General features: G+C 46.1%; 1 protein-coding gene across 2 annotated transcripts; it reads left to right on the forward strand.

Annotated features, from left to right (window-relative positions):
• The first annotated feature begins 5979 nt into the window (after positions 1 to 5979).
• On the forward strand, positions 5980 to 18101 carry XIRP1 (xin actin binding repeat containing 1). Of its 2 annotated transcripts, none has more exons than XM_054991981.1 (3): positions 5980 to 6133; positions 7443 to 7497; positions 9498 to 18101. In XM_054991981.1, exon 3 carries the CDS (start codon positions 9499 to 9501, stop codon positions 17077 to 17079), a length of 7581 nt encoding a protein of 2526 aa, XP_054847956.1. In that variant the 5' UTR covers positions 5980 to 6133; positions 7443 to 7497; position 9498; the 3' UTR covers positions 17080 to 18101. The 2 variants fall into 2 exon arrangements, with proteins under 2 accessions (XP_054847956.1, XP_054847957.1); XM_054991982.1 differs by lacking the exon at positions 5980 to 6133 and having other exon boundaries at positions 7449 to 7497; positions 9498 to 14139; positions 14609 to 14691.
• Positions 18102 to 20932: the final 2831 nt, after the last annotated feature.

Raw genomic sequence — 20932 nt, forward strand, 5'->3', positions numbered from 1 at the left:
ATAAAAGCACAAACAGGGATGAGGGCTAAGAAGAGCTAGTGAGGAACCTATTTGGCCTATGGGGCAAAGACATCCAGAGACGTCAACATTAGAATGACCTGAGGGTGTAATGAAGAGGGTAACAGGAACGGCTCTCAAAAAATACATTTCTTAGGGGAAAAACAAAGAATATAGCTCTGTATTTTTGGCATCTAGCTCTAATCAGCTAGACTCTCTGGGGCCACAGCTGGCTAGATGGTTGCGTCACTGGTGCGCATGATAGATGCGCCACACATTGTCATAATAAATACGATACATTCCTACAAGCCTGCTTGGTGTTATCAGCTGCTTGGGATTTTGAAAGTTCAAGACCTATCGTTGCTTGTTCTTGGGCAGCTTTTCACTCTGTGCTTTCAACACAGGTGCAATTACAAAGGCATGTCTACTGTAACAATAGCAAAAAGCATGCACAGGAATATTATGCACAGCTTCTATCTGTAAAATTCACAGAAGCGGTAAACAGGGGAAAACCAGCCCTCTTCCTTCTCTGTACTGAAAAAATAACACAGAACATGCATGCATTTTGTATTCAGTGCAAAATACTGCATGAGAACGAAGTCATCCTCAGAGTCAAACTAGACAACAAAGAGATTGCAGATCTCCCTGTATCCTTAAATACTAAATTTTAGATGTAAGGCACCCCAATTTGGATGGAGGAAGGGAAAGGGAAAGTTTAGTTTGCAGTCCTAAAATTTAGCTCTCAAAAACATTATGAACTCCCAATTATGGATTACTTTACTTAGTTACTTTATTTAGAAAACTTTTTCGACTGCCTTCTGACTACATCATGGAAATCAGCACAATTTTTTAAAGAACACTAACAATGTAAAACGAGATCTCTTACAGCCTTCTTTGTTTTAACCCTTAAATGAGATTTGGATTCCTAGACCCTTAAGACTGCTTTGGACATTGCCCAGAGTAGAGATGGGCATGAACCAAAATACGAACCGAAGTTCATAACGAACCAGGCCGGTTTGTGGTTCGCGAACCAGCATTTTGTCAGCGCCCATTTCTGACGAACCGCCACGAACTTTAGGCTGATTCATTTGATTCGTTTTTTGGTTCGTCACTACAGACAGCCTGGAACCAATCAATTAGTTTCCTAGGCAACAGGGGATGGACTTCCTGCAGATTTTCTGCTGACCCAGAAGTGACTTTCTGCTGACCCGGAAGTGATGATTTGCTGACCTGGATGTAACATTTTCATGAACCAAACGAACCAGTTCGCGAACCAGAGCAGGTTCATGAAAGTTCATGGTTCGTGAAATGCAACAAACCATGAACCACACAGTTCGTTTTTTTTCTGGTTTGTGCCCATCTCTAGCCCAGAATACTCAAAGCTGGTTGTTGCCACAAAATGAACCAATCACATGTGTACAACTACTTAAAAATCTGACTAGATATCCGTACATAATGCATTCGCTGTGAGAAACTCTGGTGTATCACACAGCAGCATACTGGATCAGCTAAAGGCTCCTCACACCAAATAATAACTTAATAATAATTATAACATTTGATTCATATGCTACCCTTCAGGACAACTTAATACCACACTCAAAACAATCTACAAAGTGTGTTATTATTATCCTCATGACAATCACCCTGTGAGGTGGGTGGGGCTGAAGGAGCTTTGAGAGAGCTGTGACTGACCCAAAGCACCCAGCTAGCTTCAAGTGGAGGAGTGGGGAATCAAACCTGGCTCTCCATATTAGAGTCCTGCTGCTCTTAACCACTACACCAAACTGGCCAGAACAATTTCACTGTATAATGTGTGGCGTCTCTTGTCTTTGGTCCATTCCCTTTGAACTCGCAGCTTTCAACAACTTTGGTTGGCAAAGTCCGTTTTCTAGATGTAGGTTTCCTTCTCTCTCTCCGATAAGCAAATCGTGGAGAAGTCTGTGAGCATTTCGAAGAGCAGAAGGGTGAACTGGTACAATCTTCCCAGAGCACGTGGCTCAGCCTGCTGTTTTTAACTCTCTTATCTACCACGTTTTCCTTTATAAAGATGATAAGACTGGCAAACAGTAGGCCTTGAAACACCGCACACTCTTCAACTGCCTCTCAGTTGGGCAGCTCATTAGATTAGACCTTGTGACTTCTTTTAATGAGGCATTTATGAGGCTATTTTAATCACAGCAAAGGACATCTTACGGCTCTAAGGGCGATGTACCAGAGATTTTCTGAGTGTCTCGAGGACACTCCTGCAACAACTAATACTGGCATTGTGAGACAGTTGTCTTGGTGAATGTAATGAGCACCACCCGCTATGGTTTTGTATAACCTGGTAGCTGACAGTGGACAAAAAAACTGAATCATCTTTAATGACTGGAGATCTGTATCCATCCCTTGGACAGCAGAGCTTGGGACAATGATCAGGGAGAGCTGGAAGCATGGTTGAGTCCAGGCAAGTGTCACATGGATAGGGGCCGTTTTCACACACACCAGTAAGATTGTGCAAAACTCGCATCTTCCTTCCTAGCGCAATTTCCTGGTACGATCCCCTTTAATGGTGCGATGACATCAGAAATCATGGCATTAAACAGGATCGTGCTGGGAAATCACGCTAGGAAGACGCTTCGTTCCGTGAGTTTTGCACAATCTTCCAGAGGCTTTGGCCATGTGAAAACAGCCAGGGACAGTCAGATGAAATGAGTGTTTGCCAAGATGGAAGCATACTTAGGGTACTGGGTGGCGAGTGGGGTTCCATGCTGGGGATCTGATGCAGAATTAGCAATTTTGTGGACTGCTTGCTTCCAATGTACTATTTGTATATTCAAATCCAAATATTCCAAAGCTAGCTGAGCAGGACAATTCTATGCAGTTACTCCAGTCTGTCAATGGGCTTAGACTGGAGTAACTCTAGATTGCACTGTAAAGATCCAATAATCTTTCTTGCTCTCTTGGCAAAAAGAAACCAGTAAAGGGGCTGTCCCTTGAAGGTACTAGTACTTGTTGAATTAAGGTGACAGTCAGTCATGGTTGCCCATGCATTGGTGACGACCTACCATAACACCTAACATTTTGGGAGGCTGCCTTGGAAAAGCTCCTGAAAACTTCAAGGGGTTGAGACAAGAATTGCTTGAGTTTTAACATAGGCAGGTCAACGGTGAGATTGTCATTGATTTTGGCTTCCAATTTGTTTCCAAGCCAAAATCAAAATTTTGGTCTCCACTTCGAAAGTCCTACATGGTCTGAGACCTGAGCAATACTAGAGCTGCCTTCTCCAACCTTATCCATTCGCTGTGATTGTCAGATGTGCCTCCAGTGTATCTGCCACGTGTTATGAATTTCTTGCTGCAGTGTGTAGTGTACCTCTGAGAACATGCAGAGGGAACCTGTTTTGCTGGCTGGTTGCTAGCTGCTTATCTTGCAGGTGTTTTGGTTACCATTTCCTGGCCGGCCTGAGAACGTGGCCTTGAAGTTCCCGCAGAGACAGCACCAACCTCCTAAGAGACTGAGCAGAGCTCATCCTTTCCCTCCTCCCCTCTTCCCTGGCTCCCTGGCTCAGTGCGCCAAAATCCTAATGGTCTTTCTTTCGCACTAGGGGCATGGACTTTGTCCTATAATTAACCTTGCTTTGCTACCTTGAGTCACTTCAGCCAGTGATCCTGGCCGATTCCGCACGGCTTACCTAAAGCCGGGACGTTGCGGAACATGCTGGAAAAAACGCGGAAGATCGCATTTTCTCATGCAATATCGCGCAAAACTCACACAAGAAAATGCGATCTTCCACGTTTTTACAGCATGTTCCACAATGTCCCGGCTTCAGGTAAGCCATGCAGAATCGGTCCCTGTCTGACCATCTTGATACTGGTATTCTTCTTTAATAAAGTAACTTTAACTCATACACCTGAGTGATGCAGTGAAGTGCTTGGGGAAAATACCTGGCAAGACCTGACAGTGATCATCTAGAGAAGACCAGCTCCATGCCCCCAGAGACAGAGGGAGGTTAGGCAGGACAAGGCCTTCTTGGTGGCGGCCCCAAGTTGTGGAACTCCCTCCCTTCCCAATGTGACTCACTTTTGCTAGTTTTTGTAAGTTAAGACAGTTCAGTTAAAGCAGGCTTTTGAGTTAGGTAATGTTCGCTTTCCCTTTCACTCTGCTGGACTGACCAACATTCTTAGTTATATGAGTCTCATGAAGTTCTGTATTTTGTTCCACTCTGCTAATTGTTACTCATTTTGCGTTGAGTTTTTGAATTATTTCTTAATTCTTTTTGTTATGATCGATGCTGCATTTCAATCAGGGGTGGACAGGGAAGCCAAAACAGTCCTGGAAAGGAACTCCCTCACTCCCCTGCCCCAAACTCCCTAAGAAGGGAAGACGTAGCCTGGTTAAACCATGGGTAGTATTTGACTTGGGCTGGGCTGGCTAACCAAGGAGGAGTGGTGGCCATAGCTGCTTAACTCAGCCGGGGAAGCAGCAATCACACAACCAACTCCGGCAGCGATCTGGTGGTCTGCCTCTGCCTAGCAGCAGCTCATGCCAAACAAATCCTGATTTCACTTGGCTATTGCAAATTGCCTTGAGAGGTGTAGATGTTTTTTTAATTGAAAAATAAAAATAAAATACCTACGTTTCCCATTGTTGCACTGATGTCTCCTGCTCCCCATTTTCCAAATGTCATAGAGCTCTCCGGACTCTTTAACAGTCATCAAAGATGATGCCGCCACAGCTTCTCTCGCCCCAGTCAGTCCCAGCCTCTAATGACCAGCCCTTATGGCCTTACCTCCTGGACTAATCTTTTATTTTGTATCCCATCAGACAGGAGGTGAATGAGAAGAACAATAGTCATGGTGAGAGAGAGGTTTGCCTGTCTCATAGCTCCTCCTTCTCACTGCTGCTCTGAGCAGCTACAGAAGATTTTTTTTTAAAAATGGCTATTGGGCTGATGGCGTGGCATCACTTCTGGGGAGGACCTAGAAGTGATGTCATGCCTCTCTCGATATCGCCAAAAACTCTATGGTAAAACCTAAACTCTAGGAATTTGTGGAGGAAGCTATTAGTCATATTAATTTTGTAATCAAAAATTTATTTATTTTTGAGGATGTTAATGTACTGTTAAACTACTTGACTGTCTCTTGGAATCTAACTGATGGTCAATGGAAATTGACCTTCCGTGCCCTTATAGTTGCTAAATGACTTATATTTCAACATCAGAAAGACAAAATCCCACCTCCTGTAAATCACAGGATTGAAGACCTTATAAACTTATCAACATTTGAACGTATCATATGTAGAAAGCGATTGCATATGGACTTATTTTTAGATATTTGGAAATCTTTTATAGATGCCGATGTAGAGATTTGCTAATAGTGTTTTTTTAGCCAGCGCTCTATTTTCTTTTTTCCCCTTCTTTTTGCTTTTTTTTCTGTTTCGAACTAATAAAATAATAAAAAATTAAAAATAAAAGAGCTGCTGGAAAGCCTAACTCTCAGAAGTCTGGGTTCAGATCTCCAGTCAGCCATGATACTAAATTGCTGACTTGAGGTCACTTACTCTCTCAGCCAAACCTACTTGTCACAAGGTTGAGGTAAAGACAAAATGATGAGGAGTTCCTTGCAAGAAGGGCGGGTTAAAAATGGATTGACATATCAACAATATCAATAACAGTCCACCAAGATCAATGACTAATTTTGCCCAATGGCCACTTACGAGAGAGGAAGGGATGAACTCTGGCTCTTTTTACCACATTACCTATTCCTCCACTCCCCTCTTTTGCCTCTAAATTGGCAGTTTTGGACCAAAATGGGGGACCAGGTTTGGCTAAGGAGCCAGCGGTTGCTGTCGCCTCCCTTGGACTATACAAAACACAGGCCTGGAAATAGCAAGCCACCTTTTAGCATGGTCTTAAGCCTTCACTTCACAGAGAGACGAACATTATTGTTTTTGGCATGCTGGCACATATCTTAGTCCGTCTGTCTCTTTTTCAGATGAGCGCATACTAGGAGCATTAAGCAACTCAGACGACAGAAACCACATACCCCGCCAAGGACAAGGGCCGGCCTCTTTCCTCCACAACAAGGAGCAGCTTACGCTCTATCTGGCTCCCCCAGCTGCTGCTGTTCATCACACCAGGAGCCGGACAAAACCAGTAAGTGCCTCATGCTTTGCATTTCTGCCATTTTTCTAAGGCACCAGAAGAATTCGTGCGACACTCTCCTCCCGCGAGTAGCTGTACTGCCGCTTGCAATGGGTGGCTTTATATGCCAGCAATCATGTATGCTACAACGTCAAGCAATTGGAATGGCCAGGTTGATTACAATGGTCAGATAATCACGAATCCCGAAAATGCTAGTATTCTTTCTTCATTGACATGAATAGGGAGGTGAGAAGGGAAGTGATAAGGTTGCCAATGCTGGACTGGGAAATTCCTGGAGATTTGAGGGTGGAGCCTGGGGAAAGACCCCAGCAGGGATGTAATGCAATAGAGGTCACCCTCCAAGGGAACCAATCACTGTAGTCTATAATAATGATAATAACATTCAATCTATATACCGCCCTTCAGGACAACTTAACGTCCACTCAGAACAGTTTACAAAGTATGTTATTACTGATGTATTGTCGAAGGCTATGTTATTATTATCAACACAACTAAACACCCTGTGAGGTGGGTGGGGCTGAGAGAGCTCTGAGAGAGCTGTGACTGACTCAAGGTCACCCAGCTGGCTTCAAGTGGAGGAGCGGGGAATCAAACCTGGCTCTCCAGATTAGAGTCCTGCGCTCTTAAGTTACCACTACACCAAACTGGCTCTCTAGAGATCAGTTGCAATTCTGAGAGATCTCCAGGCACCACCTGGAGGCTGGTAACTCTACAGAGACCTCCCGCCCTCCACATGCTCCACCTACTGCTGGCTTGGTGATGGGCAAATGCTGTAGTTTGGGGTGAATCCTAGAATGTTGCATGGTAATGTCAATTCTGTGTATTCACCATCCAGAAGTGATGTGTGCAATCAGCGAGATTTCATTCGTCCTATCCCTGCTCGCCTCTCTCTCCCACTGGCCGGCAACCCTATGAATCTGGGTACACATCTATACAAATTGTGCAAATTGTCATGATTGTCCCCCAAAGAATCTGGACAATTTATAGATGTGAGGCTCTGAAAAATTATTTTTTTAAAAAAGCCTAGGTCCACCTTCCTTCTCCTCAGAATGAAAATTCCCAGGATTCTATGGCAAGGACACTTGAGAGCTAATCCCATTTAAATCAGTAGTGTGGGTATGCTCGTGGAGAAACGGAATAATCAGGACCTAAAATAGATTAATATAATTGTAGTTTTATGCATATACATCAGTTGATAAATTTGCATGTATATCATTTACGGGGTATACAAATATGCATCGTTAGGTATGCATATGAATATAAACATAAAAATTACTTTGTTATTCTATATTTTATTTAGAAGTTTCATACTCGAGATCCCTTTCAATTCTCTTGATAACCAGAAAGCAAAAAAGGTAGGAGGTTATGTGCGGGTGTGGTTGCCTAACTCTGTTTCTGTAGCCAGCTGCATGGTCCTGGCAGGCACTTAATAAAGGCTTTGCAAAATAACCGTGTGTCTGAAATGCCACTAAACGTTGAACTACTTAGAAGCACAGAAAGGCTTTTGACACTGGAGTTCTTCACAGTTGGGTTGTGTTACTAGTTTGTTTGCTGTTTTTTAAAAGAAGGATATTTGCATATATAAGTTAGAAACTCACTGCACAAAAAAGGGATAGCCCAGGTGAGCCTGATCTCATCAAATCTCAGAAGCTAAACAGGGTCAGCCTTGGTTAGTACGGCAGACCTCCTGTGAAGACCAGGGTTGCAGGCGCAACAATGCGAAACCACCTCTGTTAGTCTCCTGCCATGAAAACCCCACCAGGGTGCGCCAGAAGTCAGCTATGACTTGAGGGCAATCTCCACCACCAAGATTCACGTGCTTAAATTCAAAATTCTCACACGTACCCCGAAACACAATCCACCCAATGTATCCTCCCACCCACCTAACCACTGGGTTCAGAAAAGAAGAGAGGGACACCTGGTGGCTGCCTTCCAGGACTGCAGTTCCTTCCTCCCTTTCAGAAGCCTTGAAAGACCTACTTCCTGTGGTTGGCCTTTGGCTCTCAGAGTTACGGATGGTGGAATTCCATGGAACGGGATAAAATTCAGTTCTGTTCTATGGGGGAGGGGTTGCCATTGCATTCTATCCCAACAAGCAGGGCCTTTTCTGAGCCAGAACGCCCCTGAACAGTGTTCTGGCACCTCTCTAAAATACCCACATGACTGGTGTCATGTGGGTATTTTTAAAATGGCCTGTTTGGGCCCGTTTGGCCCCGGATCCGGGACAAAATGGCAAAGATTGGGCCAGTGCCAGGCAGGGGAGGTTTCCTCCACCTGGCAGCAGCCTGTTTCAAGCTGTTTCAGCCCCGATCCGGGCCGTTTGGGTCATTTAGGGCCCATTTAGGGCCTGAAACGGCCAGGATCAGAACCAAAATGGCAAGGACTGGGCCAGTACTGGGTGGGGGAAGGTTCCCGCACCCAGCAGCAGCCCATTCCAGGCCAATTCGGCCCCAATCCAGGCCATTTTGGGGCTGTTTTGGCCATTTTGGGCCCATTTAGGACCCAAAACAGCCAAGATCTGGGCCAAAACGACCCGGATTGGGGCTGAAATGGGACTTATTTTCAGGGTGTGCAAACGCATTCATGAAAATTGCCTCCCACTTCTGCACATTCTTTCACTTTCACATTCACTTGCACTGTGTAATCCATCTTGGATCTCGGTGAAACAGGCGGACTATACATAAATAAATAAATTCTTGTCCCTTTTCTGGCACCTCTATGTGAAGGTCTTATATGATCACAAGGGTTACAGAGCACAAAGCCTCCAATCCAAAGTCTTCCTTTGACACTGAGTTTTATGGGTCTGTTTCTTGTCCACTGCCACTCTACATCTGTAGCACAGAGGCAAGAAAAGTCTGCTCCCATCACATTCTGAGCATGTGGGCTCCAAGGGCCCATGCTGTCTGTGAGCCTGAGGATGGGAAGTCATGTGCACAAGAGCACACAAGCAGCCAAGTGACAGATGTGTGCATAAAAGCATTGTTGTAGAATGGAAGTGGCACCTCCACTTCTATATGCTTCAATATCCTGTCAGTGTTGCCAGCATCTGATAGGCTGGCAGAGGTCTAACTAGATGCTTTGCTACTTTCTAGCTAAGTATACAAACGGGAATTTGAAGCTTAAATAGGTAGAGACACCCAGATTGAGTTCTGAAGCATCTTGCTGTGGTTAGTGATTGACCATCATCATAAATTAGAAGGTGGCATTTGCAGTGGTGTGATGCTTTGTGCGCTCTCGAGGCACGGAATGAATGTGCACATTAACAAAAGGCTTGTGCATGGGTTTGGCTTTTCTCACTAACAAGAGGCAAAGTGATGAAGAGGTTATGCTCACACTTAAAACCTGTTTCCTTAAGGATGGCCGAAGCTTCTGAGAATGGAAAGTCGACAAAAGTAAACCTCAAGAAGGCAGAGGCTGACCTGCCACCACCTCCTCCCCAGGATTCTGTCTTAGACCTACCTCCAGTCACCGGGAGCCAGGATTCTAACCCACTGCCTCCACCGCCTCCTAAAGAATCTTTCTCCAAGTTCTACCAGCAGCGGCAAGTGAACGAGCTGAAGCGCCTCTACCGTCACATGCATCCTGAGCTACGGAAAAATTTAGAAGAGGCTGTGACCGAGGATCTGGCAGAGATGCTGAGCACCGATGATCCGACTACGCAAGCCTCAACGAATTTGGATGCAGTTCTTCCAGGGGAAGTCCAGTCCATGCGCTGGATCTTTGAGAACTGGACGTTGGACTCCATTGGAGAACGTCAAGCTGCCAAGAAGCTCACCGAGGAAGAAGCCATCCCCAGTGGAGATGTGAAGAACCGATCCATGAAGTTTGAAAGCCAGTCATTCGATGGGGAGAGGAAAACCACCTCTGGCGATACATCAGAGAAAGAACAAACCAAAGGGGATGTGCACACTGCTCGGTGGTTATTTGAAACCCAACCGCTGGACTCATTGAATAAAATGTATTTGGATGAGACCGATATGCAAGAGGCAGTGCTCAAGGAACCTGTTCAAAGAGGGGATGTGAAAGGAGCCGCGCAGCTCTTTGAAACTCACTCGCTAGATACCTTGGGCCGCTGTAGCTCTGTAGAGGAGCAGAGCATCCTGCAACTCAAGTCAGAAATCCAAGAGCTCAGAGGGGATGTGAAGAAAACCATCAAGCTGTTCCAAACAGAGCCCCTCTGTGCTATCAGAGATAAAACAGGAAACATCCATGAGATCAAATCTGTCTGCCGGGAAGAAATACACAGCAATGCAGTCAGGACAGCTCGTTGGCTGTTTGAAACTCAACCCCTGGACATGATCAACAAGGACATGTCCAAAGTGCAAGTGATACGAGGGATATCGTTGGAGGAAGTTGCCAAAGGGAACGTCAGTGGGGCCAAGTGGCTGTTTGAAACTCAGCCCCTGGATGCTATTAGAGAACTTACTGTGGAGGAGGCAGATTTCAAGGCCTCTCCGGATCTTGTCCAAGGGGCTGATGTCAGTAAACAGTGCCTGCTTTTTGAGACTCAGCCACTCGACACACTGAAAGGAGAACTCTCCGACAGCATCCCAGCCAAAGAAGAAGTTATCAGAGGGGACGTAAAATCCACTCTCTGGCTGTTTGAAACCCAACCAATGGAAACACTAAAGGATAGTTTTGAAGTCGGGCACTTAAAAAAAGTTGAGCTTTCGGAAGAGGAGAAAGGAGCCGTGAAGCAAAGAAAGCACATCTTTGAGACCTGTCCATTGGGTAGCATCTCCAAGGCACCATCTGAAGACTTCTTAGCCACCAATATACAAGAAGTAGAGAAAGGCGACGTGAAAGCTTTCAAGAGCCTGTTCGAGACCCTCCCTTTAGACAGCATCAGACAAGATAGCACTGAAGCGGTTGCCAAAGAAAAAGAGGAAGTCCCACATGGGAATGTCAAAGCCAACCAGTTCCTTTTTGAGATGACACCCTTGTATGCCATCAAGGACAGCTTTGGCAATTTCCACAAGGTCACCTCTGTGAGCAGAGAAGAGGAAGTTACAGGCGGAGACGTTAAGAACTGCAAATGGATGTTTGAAACCAAGCCTTTGGACCAGTTTGATGACAGCACCCAGAAAGTAGATATAATTAAGGGCATCACTAAGCAAGAAGTGGTGGCTGGGGATGTGAAGACGGCCAAGTGGCTCTTTGAAACACAACCCATTGATGTCATCCACACCCAAATCAACCTCGCAGAACAAAATGCATCTGGGAAAGAGGTTTCCCAAGGAGGTGATGTGAAGACCTGCAGATGGTTGTTTGAGACCCATCCGATTGATGCTCTGTACGAGAAGGTAGAGAAGAAGGAAGACAGAGAAGAACCTGTGCCACAAGGTGATGTTAAATCATGCACTTGGATGTTTGAAACGCAGCCATTGGACTCCCTGAGAGGCCAGGAAGAGCAATATTTGCAGGTCAGCAAAGCATTTTCTGAAGATGAATTACAAGGGGTAGATGTTAAAACCGTCAGACACCTGTTCGAGACAGAACCCTTAATCGATAATGCCCCTGAGGATGTCAGTTCAAAGAAAATAATTAGGTATTCCAGCCGTGTAGAGATACAATCTGGAGAAGTGTCCCGGGTGAAGGAGTTTTTTGAAGCCAAGCCCTTGGATTCTGCCAGGAAATCAAACATAGCCATGAAAGAGATCAATATCCCAGCCGATGAGAACATAGAGCCTGGAGCTGTGCACAAGTTTACTTGGCTCTTTGAAAACTGCCCCATGGATACCTTGAAAAGCAGCATGGAGGGTATTCAAGAGATACCCCCGGAAAAGGACGTTCGGAGTGGAGATGTCGGAGGCAAGAAATTCATTTTCGAAACCTACTCCCTGGATCAGATCCATGACAAAGAGAATGAGACACAAATCAAGAAAATCCAGGAAGACACCATGAACAAAGCCAGTGTCAAGTCCTGTACCATGCTCTTCGAAACCCAGCCTCTGTACGCCATCCAGGACAGAGATGGAGGCTATCATGAAGTCACATCTGTGAAGAAGGAAGAAATCATGAAAGGTGATGTGAAGGGAGCCAGATGGCAGTTTGAAACAAAACCGTTGGATCAGATCAAGAAAGACGAAGAGGTGTTTGTGATCAGGGCAGTGACACAAGAGGACTTTAAGAAGGGTGATGTCCAAGCTGCCCGATGGAGATTCGAAACAGAGCCTCTAGATTCCATCGCTGAAGATAAGAGGCCAGTTCTGAGGACCGTGGAGGATGTGCAGAGAGGAGACGTCCAATCCAATAAGCAACTCTTTGAGTCCGAACAGGTCAGCCGGAAAAGTTATGTTAGGATGGTCAGCGTGAGTGATGTCCAGCAAGGGGATGTAAGGACATCCACTTGGCTTTTTGAGAACCAGCCTATTGACTCCCTCAGGGGAGAGCCTGAAAGCACCTCCAGCCTGAAAACTGTTCAGAGAGAGGACATCCATAAAGGTGACGTGAAACGCTGCACCTGGCTATTTGAGACTCAGCCCATGGACACTCTCAAAGACACTGAGGCTTCTGCCAGTGCTGAACCCCCCAAGGTCGTTCCCCAGGCCAACGTCAAGAGCACCACATGGTTGTTTGAGAGCACCCCACTGGATAAACTCAGCACTTCTGAACATTGCACAGAAAAGGAAGCGAGAGCTGGAACCATAAAAGACACATTGGAAGTTCTCTTCTCCCATCGAGTGATCCAACACGATGGCATCCTCATTGAAGCCAATGACACTGAGAGTGTCAAGATGGCAAAATACCAATTTAGCAGTCAAGGAGCCCCAGAAATCCAAAAGGAAGAAGTCATGGGAGGCAATCTGGAAAGGATCTTGGTGCAGCTCCTTCATAGGACCGATGTGGAGGCCCAAGGGGTACTGGTGAAAGAAGAAGAGAATAGGAATATCCAAATCAGTCCAGTGCAGCTCGTAGATCCTACCAAAGCAGAGAAAGGCAAGGAGGACTTGAGGGATGATGTAGCAAAAGCTCTCCAAGGACTTCTGAGCCAAGATGCCTCTGCTAAAAAAGGAATAGTTATGCAGGAGACAGAGACAGGATCAGTGAAGATCGTCATCTATTCTTTCCTCCACTTCGTTGTCCACCAAGAAGAATTTGTCAAGGGTGATGTGAAGTCCACCATTGGGAATCTGCTGGCTTTTTCGCAAGACCAAAAGGCAACAGCAACCATCAGACCAGAGGACAATGAGAGAGGCAATGTCCATCTGTACACCACCTGCATTGAGAAGGGAGACCTCGACTACCTAAAGAACCTCCAAAGGGAGTCAGAGATAGAATCTCTCGTTTCCTCTCAAGCGAAAGAGGAACCACCGAAAAATGTGCAAGAGGTCACAGCGCCTCTCCAGTTGCAGGGGGAAAAAGTAGTGAAAACAACAGCAGATGTGATACTAGGGAATAGCAGTGGGGCTAAGCAAGTGTTCTTGTGTGACAGCGAAGAAGGTACCTTAGGAAGGGAGGTGGTGCATGCCAGTGATTTAGGTCATTGTCTTGGGCAACCCTCATCTGCAGGGATAGAAAATGTTATTTCAGGAAATGTGAAATTGGCAGAGAATGGTAGCAACAGGGCAGTGACTGAAGGGAAAATCCTGGTTGATAGAAAGGTGGGAACGGCCGAAGGAGCAACTCAGAAGGATGATATGGATGGAGCTATTCACTCTTCCAACCAGATGACAGCCCAGCCCAAAATGCAGGATCTCGGGGGAGATCTTCAAGCTGCAATGCAAAGCCTGAGGCTAGCCACAGCAGAGGCCAAAAGCCTGCAGCACCAAGTCCAGAGCAAGCTGCAAAAGACCACTGAAGATATTCACCTCTCGACTAAGCAACCTTATGCAGTCACACCTCAGCAGACGGCTACCATGCAAGCGACAGTCTCCAACGAGGGTGGTGTAGCCGGCAAGCAGCAACACGCGAGCCACGTCACCATTGTCAGAGTGCAGGAGACATCCAAGTCCCACACAAACACGTCTCAGAAGAGCACGGTGCCCCGCACAAAGGTCAGTGCATCTGAGGAAGTACAGGGAGGCCAGTTGCCACTGGTAGCATTGCCTAGTGCAGAGATTAGCATTAAGGATGGCCTTTATACTGCCCAGCCAGTGCAAACCTATGTAAATCCATTTATTGAGTCTGATTACAAAGAGCACTCCGTTCCAGAAGAACGAGAGCAAGATGCTATAATCAGAGGGGATGTAAAGACAGCTATCAGAGCCCTGCAGAGTGCCGCAGCAGAACAGAGGCAAGTAGAAAAAGAGGACGTTGTCTGCGGCACCTTAGAAGCCGCACTCAAGTCCCTGGAAAAGTCTAACGTTAATGTCTCCAAGGGAGATTTTAAAGCAGCCATGATATACAGAAATGCAGGGCAGCCCTATTCCATTTGTAAAAAGAAAAATGAGGCTCAAGTTCTTAATGACCAGGCAACTGTAGTGGCTTCAGGCTCACAAGCTGTTAATGACTTTCCTCCTCCAGCTTCTGTGACGAGAACCATGCACCCTTCAACCGATCTGAGAGAAGCTGATGCTCTAGGGCATTCTGCGCCTGTGCAACCGCCTGCTCCTAGGATTCTCCCTCCCACCCCTGCCAAACCAAGTGATCGGAGACCTTTAGAGAAGCCACAGCTTCTCCCCAAGCCAGAATTCATCCCCCCACCGAGGAAGAAACCTCTTCCACCTCCAAAACCAGAGTTCCTTTTGCAAGAAGCACTTTCCTACCCTGATGGCAGCCACAAAAGCCGATCAGGAAAAGCAGTCTCTCCTCCTTTCCCTTCCAAAACGCCAAGCATGGGTGAACAGGACATGCCAATAACTTCACCCATAAAGCAAGCACCAGCGTCTTGTGCGGCCAGCATGCAAAAGCAATCTTCACATAGGCAAGAATCAACTGACTGTCCTCCACCTCTGTTACCTGTGGCAACTACCATTGAGAAAAAGAGTTCTGAAGGGAAAGTAACAAAAGATATTCTCAAGACCCCTCTGCAATTAGCAGAAGAAAAGTATAAGTCAAAAAAAGAAGAACAGAAGAAGTGGGAAGGGGCTGACACCAAACCTTCATCAGAGTCAATTAAAAATGGACTGGCCGGTTGTGAAAGGGCGAATTGCCTCCCAACGAAAGAAATTCGAGGATTTCTGGAGTCCTGCCAGCCGGAAAATCTAAGTGCATTTCCTGCTAGGCAAGAGGTTGTCTTGCCTTTTGAAGGCCAAATAGATATTGTTAACTTGGAAGGTCAGAAGAAGCCGTATCTTTCTGCCAAGTGTCATGCCAACGTTTTGAGAAAGGGAACTATCATCACAAATGCCTCGTCATCAAGGATAGAAAGTAGTACATCTACATGTGAAGCTCATGGATCAATGGATAACCAGAAAACAAGTCCAAGAATAGAAGAAAAGATCTCAGAAGCTGCTGTTTCAACACCTTCATCTCTGCAACCAAAGCAGATCTCTAAAGAGCATCAGTGTGTGAACAGCAGGGAGTTAGGAGATCTGTCAATGAACACAATACAACAAACAGAGATGGAGAAGCCAGTGGTGGTCATGAGGGGAAAAGCTTCCCGAGAAACTGAAGACGAACGTCGGAAGAGGTTGTCGGTCCACAAGGAGGAGATCATGAAAGGCAATGTCAAGGAGGCCATGGAAATATTTGAAAACCTGCGAAGGCAAGAAGAGCTCCAGGAAATTTTAACTCGCGTGAAAGAATTTGAGGAGGAGACCTCTAAAGTGGATGTGAAAGCCCTGAGAAGCTTCTTCGAGAATGTTCCCGAATGGGTGGTGCACCACAAAGCTCATCAAATAAAGCAGCCAAAAGTAGAGAAGGCTGAGCAGGTAAAGGAAGCGAAGGAGGACACCGACAGCGTATCTTCCATGGAGCTGGCCTTTGAAGATTTGGAGAGAGCAAGTGCGGAGATTGCTCACTTGAAGGAGCAGACCCTGAGCAGGCTGCTGGATATTGAAGGGGCCATCAGGAAAGCTCTGTGTTCTATTTCTAACCTCAAGTCAGAATCAGACATAGCTGGGCTCTCAGGACTGCTCCAGGAATCTCTTGGGAATTCGCAAAGCCTAGCCGCAGGCAACAATATCCGCAAGATCAGCATCATCTCCAGCAAAGCCAAACAAGAGAGAGGGATCCAGAACTCATCTTGGGGAGTCGAGAAGATGGCAGAAACGGCTGAGGCGCCCAAGACAGAGCTAGAGGTCCCTTTGATCATCCAACCCCGTGCAAGTTCTCCTTCTTCTCCTTCCTACATCTCCATTCAATCTGCCGCAAGAAAGCCTGCAGAGTCACCCAAGTTGGGGCAATCCTCCGCATCAAATTTAACTGGCATGGCGACAGAAAGGGAAATGTTCGCTCAAGGTATTTTTAGCTCTCTGCCACGTAAGTCGGTGAGGCCTGATGGATGCAACTTGGCTTCTTGTGAAGGTGAACAAGAGCTCATCCAGATGAGTAAAGGAGCGGGTTTAATTAAGCAACAGCATCTCAGCAGTTCCGAACATCTCCAGCATCAGATTAACAGCAACGGGGATAAAGAGTGGGACTCATCTCAAAGCTTGATCAAAGGTGGAGTACCTGACTACCCTTCCAAAGTTCCCCTGTCTGCTTTAAGCCCATCAAATCCACGGAGACAGAAAAGCATCCTAGAACTTCAGACAAGTCATGATGGATCTAAGCTCTATGGGGCCACCAGAACTGTCACGGAGCAGTATGAGGAGGTGGATGAGTTTGGAAACAAAATAATCACTTCCTCGACCACTGTTACCAAACAATCAGAGACTCAAACCTCCTCCACGTGCGACATGGTTTCCTGTCCCACCAGATACGAAGTGACTGCCTCTCCAATCCTTCGCAAATATCTCAACAGCCCAGATAGCTTCCAAGCCAACAGCGACCACCAGGAAACAGGAGTGGTTTTCGTTACTTTTGGCAATTCCAAACCAGCTAAGAAATAATAAGATTATTTCATGGAAAACAAACCCTCACAGCTGTGATCTACAAACATCAACATGCAGTACTTGGACTTAAGCCAGTTTTAAGCCAACAGGACTTATTTGACTTAAATCTAGATTGTTGTCAATGAAGCAATTTATGGCTTGGGTTTTCTGCTCAATTTTGCAAACCTTTCAGAATACAGTCTTACAGCTTGTGCATGAGTAGAATTATACATTCAGAACCAGAAGCAAAAGCTACCAAGAGATCCGTAGAAACTAGAACCCAGAGGAAGAAAACGAGCATAGAAGAAACAAATGCATTGGGCAGGGGACTCCTTTCAAGTTTTTTCTATTTGTTTCCATAACTTTGGTTCTATAACAAAGATTGCCAGCTGTATCATACAAAGAGCCAGCATTTCTGTTTCCAACAACCAACCATAAGAAACACAAAACAGAGGGCAAAGGACTCAAAGAATCAGTGAACCAGTATTTTTGGGAAAGTACTCATTTACTCTACCTTTTCTTCTTTCATTATGAAGACCAACCTTCCCTCCTGCCATTCTTTCTTCTTCTTTCTCATCCCATCATAATTACCCAAGCACACAAATGTCTTGAAATCATTTCTTTTTTCACTACCAGACAACTTACATTGTGGAAGAGATATATAGCAGTATTCATGTTTAGCAAGAGCTCAATACTATGAAAAGTATATAAAACCATAATATTAAGGATTTCTGACATTACCCTTGTCCCTAAGGAGAAAGTGAATCACATTATCCTAGTTTAGATTGAAATGGATTTTAGACATATTTATGGTTAATGCTTTTCTCATTTTCATTTTGATTCGTAATTTATTGTTCCTTGTTAACTAGTCTTTACTTTTAGACTCTGTTTTCTTACATGTTCCGTGTTTAAACCAATAATGAAACTATGTAAAGCAATTTTATTATGGACTTTTTTTGTACATTCACAAGATTTTAGATATTTTGTGGGTTTCTTTTTTTAATTTGCATTCTGATGGTAAATTTGACTTCTGAAAAATATTTTGATCTCAATTTGTCGTTTTGTTCTGTTCTTTTCAACGGCACTTAGAATCTCTTCCTTGAGCTAATTCCAGAGGGGTAGCTAAGGTAGTCCACTGCTAGGGTTACCACCCTCCAGGTAGTGGCTGGAGATCTCCTGGAATTACAACTGGTCTCCAGGCCACAGAGATCAGTTCACCTGGAGAAAATGGCTGCTTTTGGGGGTGGGCTTTATGGAATTATGCCATGCAAAGGTCCTTTCCCTCCCCAAACCCCACTTTCTCCAGGTTTCACTCCCCAGATCTCCAGGAATTTCCCACCTTGCAGCTGGCAACCCTATCCATTGCAGCAAAAAAAATGGGATTTATGTGGCACTTTAAACACAAAGCCCTTTTGTATTCTAGCATAAGCTTTTGTAGCCCACAAAAGGCTATGCTAAAATAAAAGTTCCCACTGACTCAGGGCGATGCTTGTTAAAAGAAAAAGAATTCATATATTTAAAATTTTCTTGGAAAAAATGGACCAGCTCAACACAAGATCTGGAGGAAACAGATCCTATGTGCCCCCATATCCCACTGCAACTTGAGTTTTGGAAAAACCATGGAAATGGCATGCGATGAAATGCCTTAAGCATTTTAAAGACAGAAAGCCTGTAAGTATCTAAATAAATTAGGCCGATTCCAGACGGCCCTCCCCATCCCAAAACGTCGCGCGTCGTCGCGCGGAGTTTTGCGCGTCGTCGCGCGTTGTCGCGCGAGTTTTGCGCGACATCGCGCAAAACTCACATGGGAAAACGCGATATTTCGCATTTTCCGCTCGACGATGCGCGACGTTTCGGGATGGGGAGGGCCGTCTGGAATCGGCCTTAGTAAATAAAATGCAAGGGTCTGCAGACTGCAACAGAAGAGTGGGGGAATCTGTAGAAATCTTGGGGCCTTCTTGCATGAGCAAACATGCTTCTGTGGCATAGGGGTTGGGGTTTGATCCAGTCCTCTACATCTGTGCCTATATCTGTACCTGGATCAACAGAAATTAGGGTTACCAGGTCAGAGTTGGGAAATTCCTGGAGATTTGTGGGTGGAGCCAGAGGAGGGCGGGGTTTGAGGAAGGGACCTCTGTGGGATATAATTAGGGTTGCCAGGACCCCATAGGCTCCTAGCAAGAGGAGGGCAGTACTTACCAGAGGTCTGGTCTTTGCTCCCAGCCTCGGAACAATGATGTCACTTCCAGAAGGGACATCATCACTCTAGCCCTGGGAGTGTTCCCAGACTTTGCATGGGGCAGATACTTTTAGAAGTTGGGGGCCAAAATCGATCCCTGCAAAGTGCAGGAACAATCCCAGGGCTGCACAATAACATCACTTCCCGGAAGCATCATCATTGCACAGGCCCAGGAGCGCACATGTGAGTGCCGGGTACCCCCCTCCCACCAGGAGGGTAAGGAGACCTGCCAACCCTATTCCCATGGAGGCAGGTATCCCTAACTAGTACACATCTGGTTTCAGTCTTGGTATATTCAGCCACTTTTTCTCCATCACAGACTGATGCAGCTGGCCATATCTGGACTCCTTCCCCAGTAGTGTTGCCAACTCCAGGTTGGAAAATTCCTGGAGATTTGACGGGGCAGGTTTGGGGAGGGAGTAGGGTTCCCAGGTGCCCACAGGTGGTGGACAAACTCCCGGGGATTTGCCCCCTTGTCTGCCGATTGCTCAGAAATTGGCAAGCACCTCAGGAGCACATGTTGTGTGCACGCTCCCAACCAGCGTGACGATGTCACTTCCGGAAATGATGTTGTTGCGCCGCCCACAGGAGGTTCCCATGCTTCGTTTGGGGCTTATTTGGACCCCAAACGGGCCAAATCGGCCCTGTGCGGAGCATGGGAGCGCTCAATCAGCTGGTGTGGTGACATCACTTCCAGAAGTGATGTCATCACACCAGCTCCGAGGCGCGCATGCACTTTGCATGAAAGAAGACCTCGTGCCCGGCCCAAGGTAAGTGCCAGGGACTCCACCCTCCCGACGCGAGGTGAGGGGTACCTGACAACCCTAGAAGGGAGCCCAACAGGGATATGATGCCATTGGATCTAACCTTCAAAGCAGCCATTTTCTCCTGGGGAAGTGATGTCTGCAGTCTGGTGATCAGTTGGAATTTCTGGAGAACTCCAGACCCTACCTGGAAGTTGGCCACTCTATTCCCCAACTTCACTCCCCTCTCTGAGCTCTCAGTCCCCTCTGTTCCTCACCCTGCTTTGTCTCAGGTTCTGCCCAGCAGTTAGGCCCCATTTTAACCTAACATGTTACTAGGGTAACAGTTCAAGGCTCAGGGCCTAGGATTCCATAGAGGAGTCTAAGTTGGGTTAGGGTTCTATCCAGAAGCTGTTGTGTTTTTCTTAAACTCCAACACCCCATTTCTGCTCCTGCTGACTGCACAATAACAATTCTGATAAAAGTTAGTCATTGCTCCAGTTGGATTGCCAACTCCAGGTCAGAAAATTCCTGGAGATTTGGGGGCAGAGCCTGGGAAGGGACTTCAGCAGGATATAATACCAGAGTCCACCCTCCAAAGCAGCTATTTTCCCCAGGAGAACTGATCTCTGTAGTCTGGAGATCAGATGGAATTCTTGAAGATCTCCAGGTGCCATCTGAATATGGCAACCCTATGTCTAGTCCTGCCTCATTAGTAGTGTTGCCAGTTCCAGGTTGGGAAATTCCTGGAGATTTGGGGGGTGGCGCCTGGGGAGAGCATGGTTTAGGGAGGGGGAAACCTCAGTGGGGTATAATGCCATAGAGTCCACTTTCCAGAACTGCCATTTTCTCCAGGCAAACTGATCTCTATGGCCTGTAGATCAGTTAT

Source organism: Eublepharis macularius, chromosome 11 (genome assembly GCF_028583425.1).
Source record: "Eublepharis macularius isolate TG4126 chromosome 11, MPM_Emac_v1.0, whole genome shotgun sequence".
Taxonomy (NCBI): Eukaryota; Metazoa; Chordata; class Lepidosauria; order Squamata; family Eublepharidae; genus Eublepharis; species Eublepharis macularius.

Bases quoted from the DNA above. Each gene is read 5' to 3' on its own strand.
- XIRP1 (XM_054991981.1), top strand. From the start codon at position 9,499: ATGGCCGAAGCTTCTGAGAATGGAAAGTCGACAAAAGTAAACCTCAAG.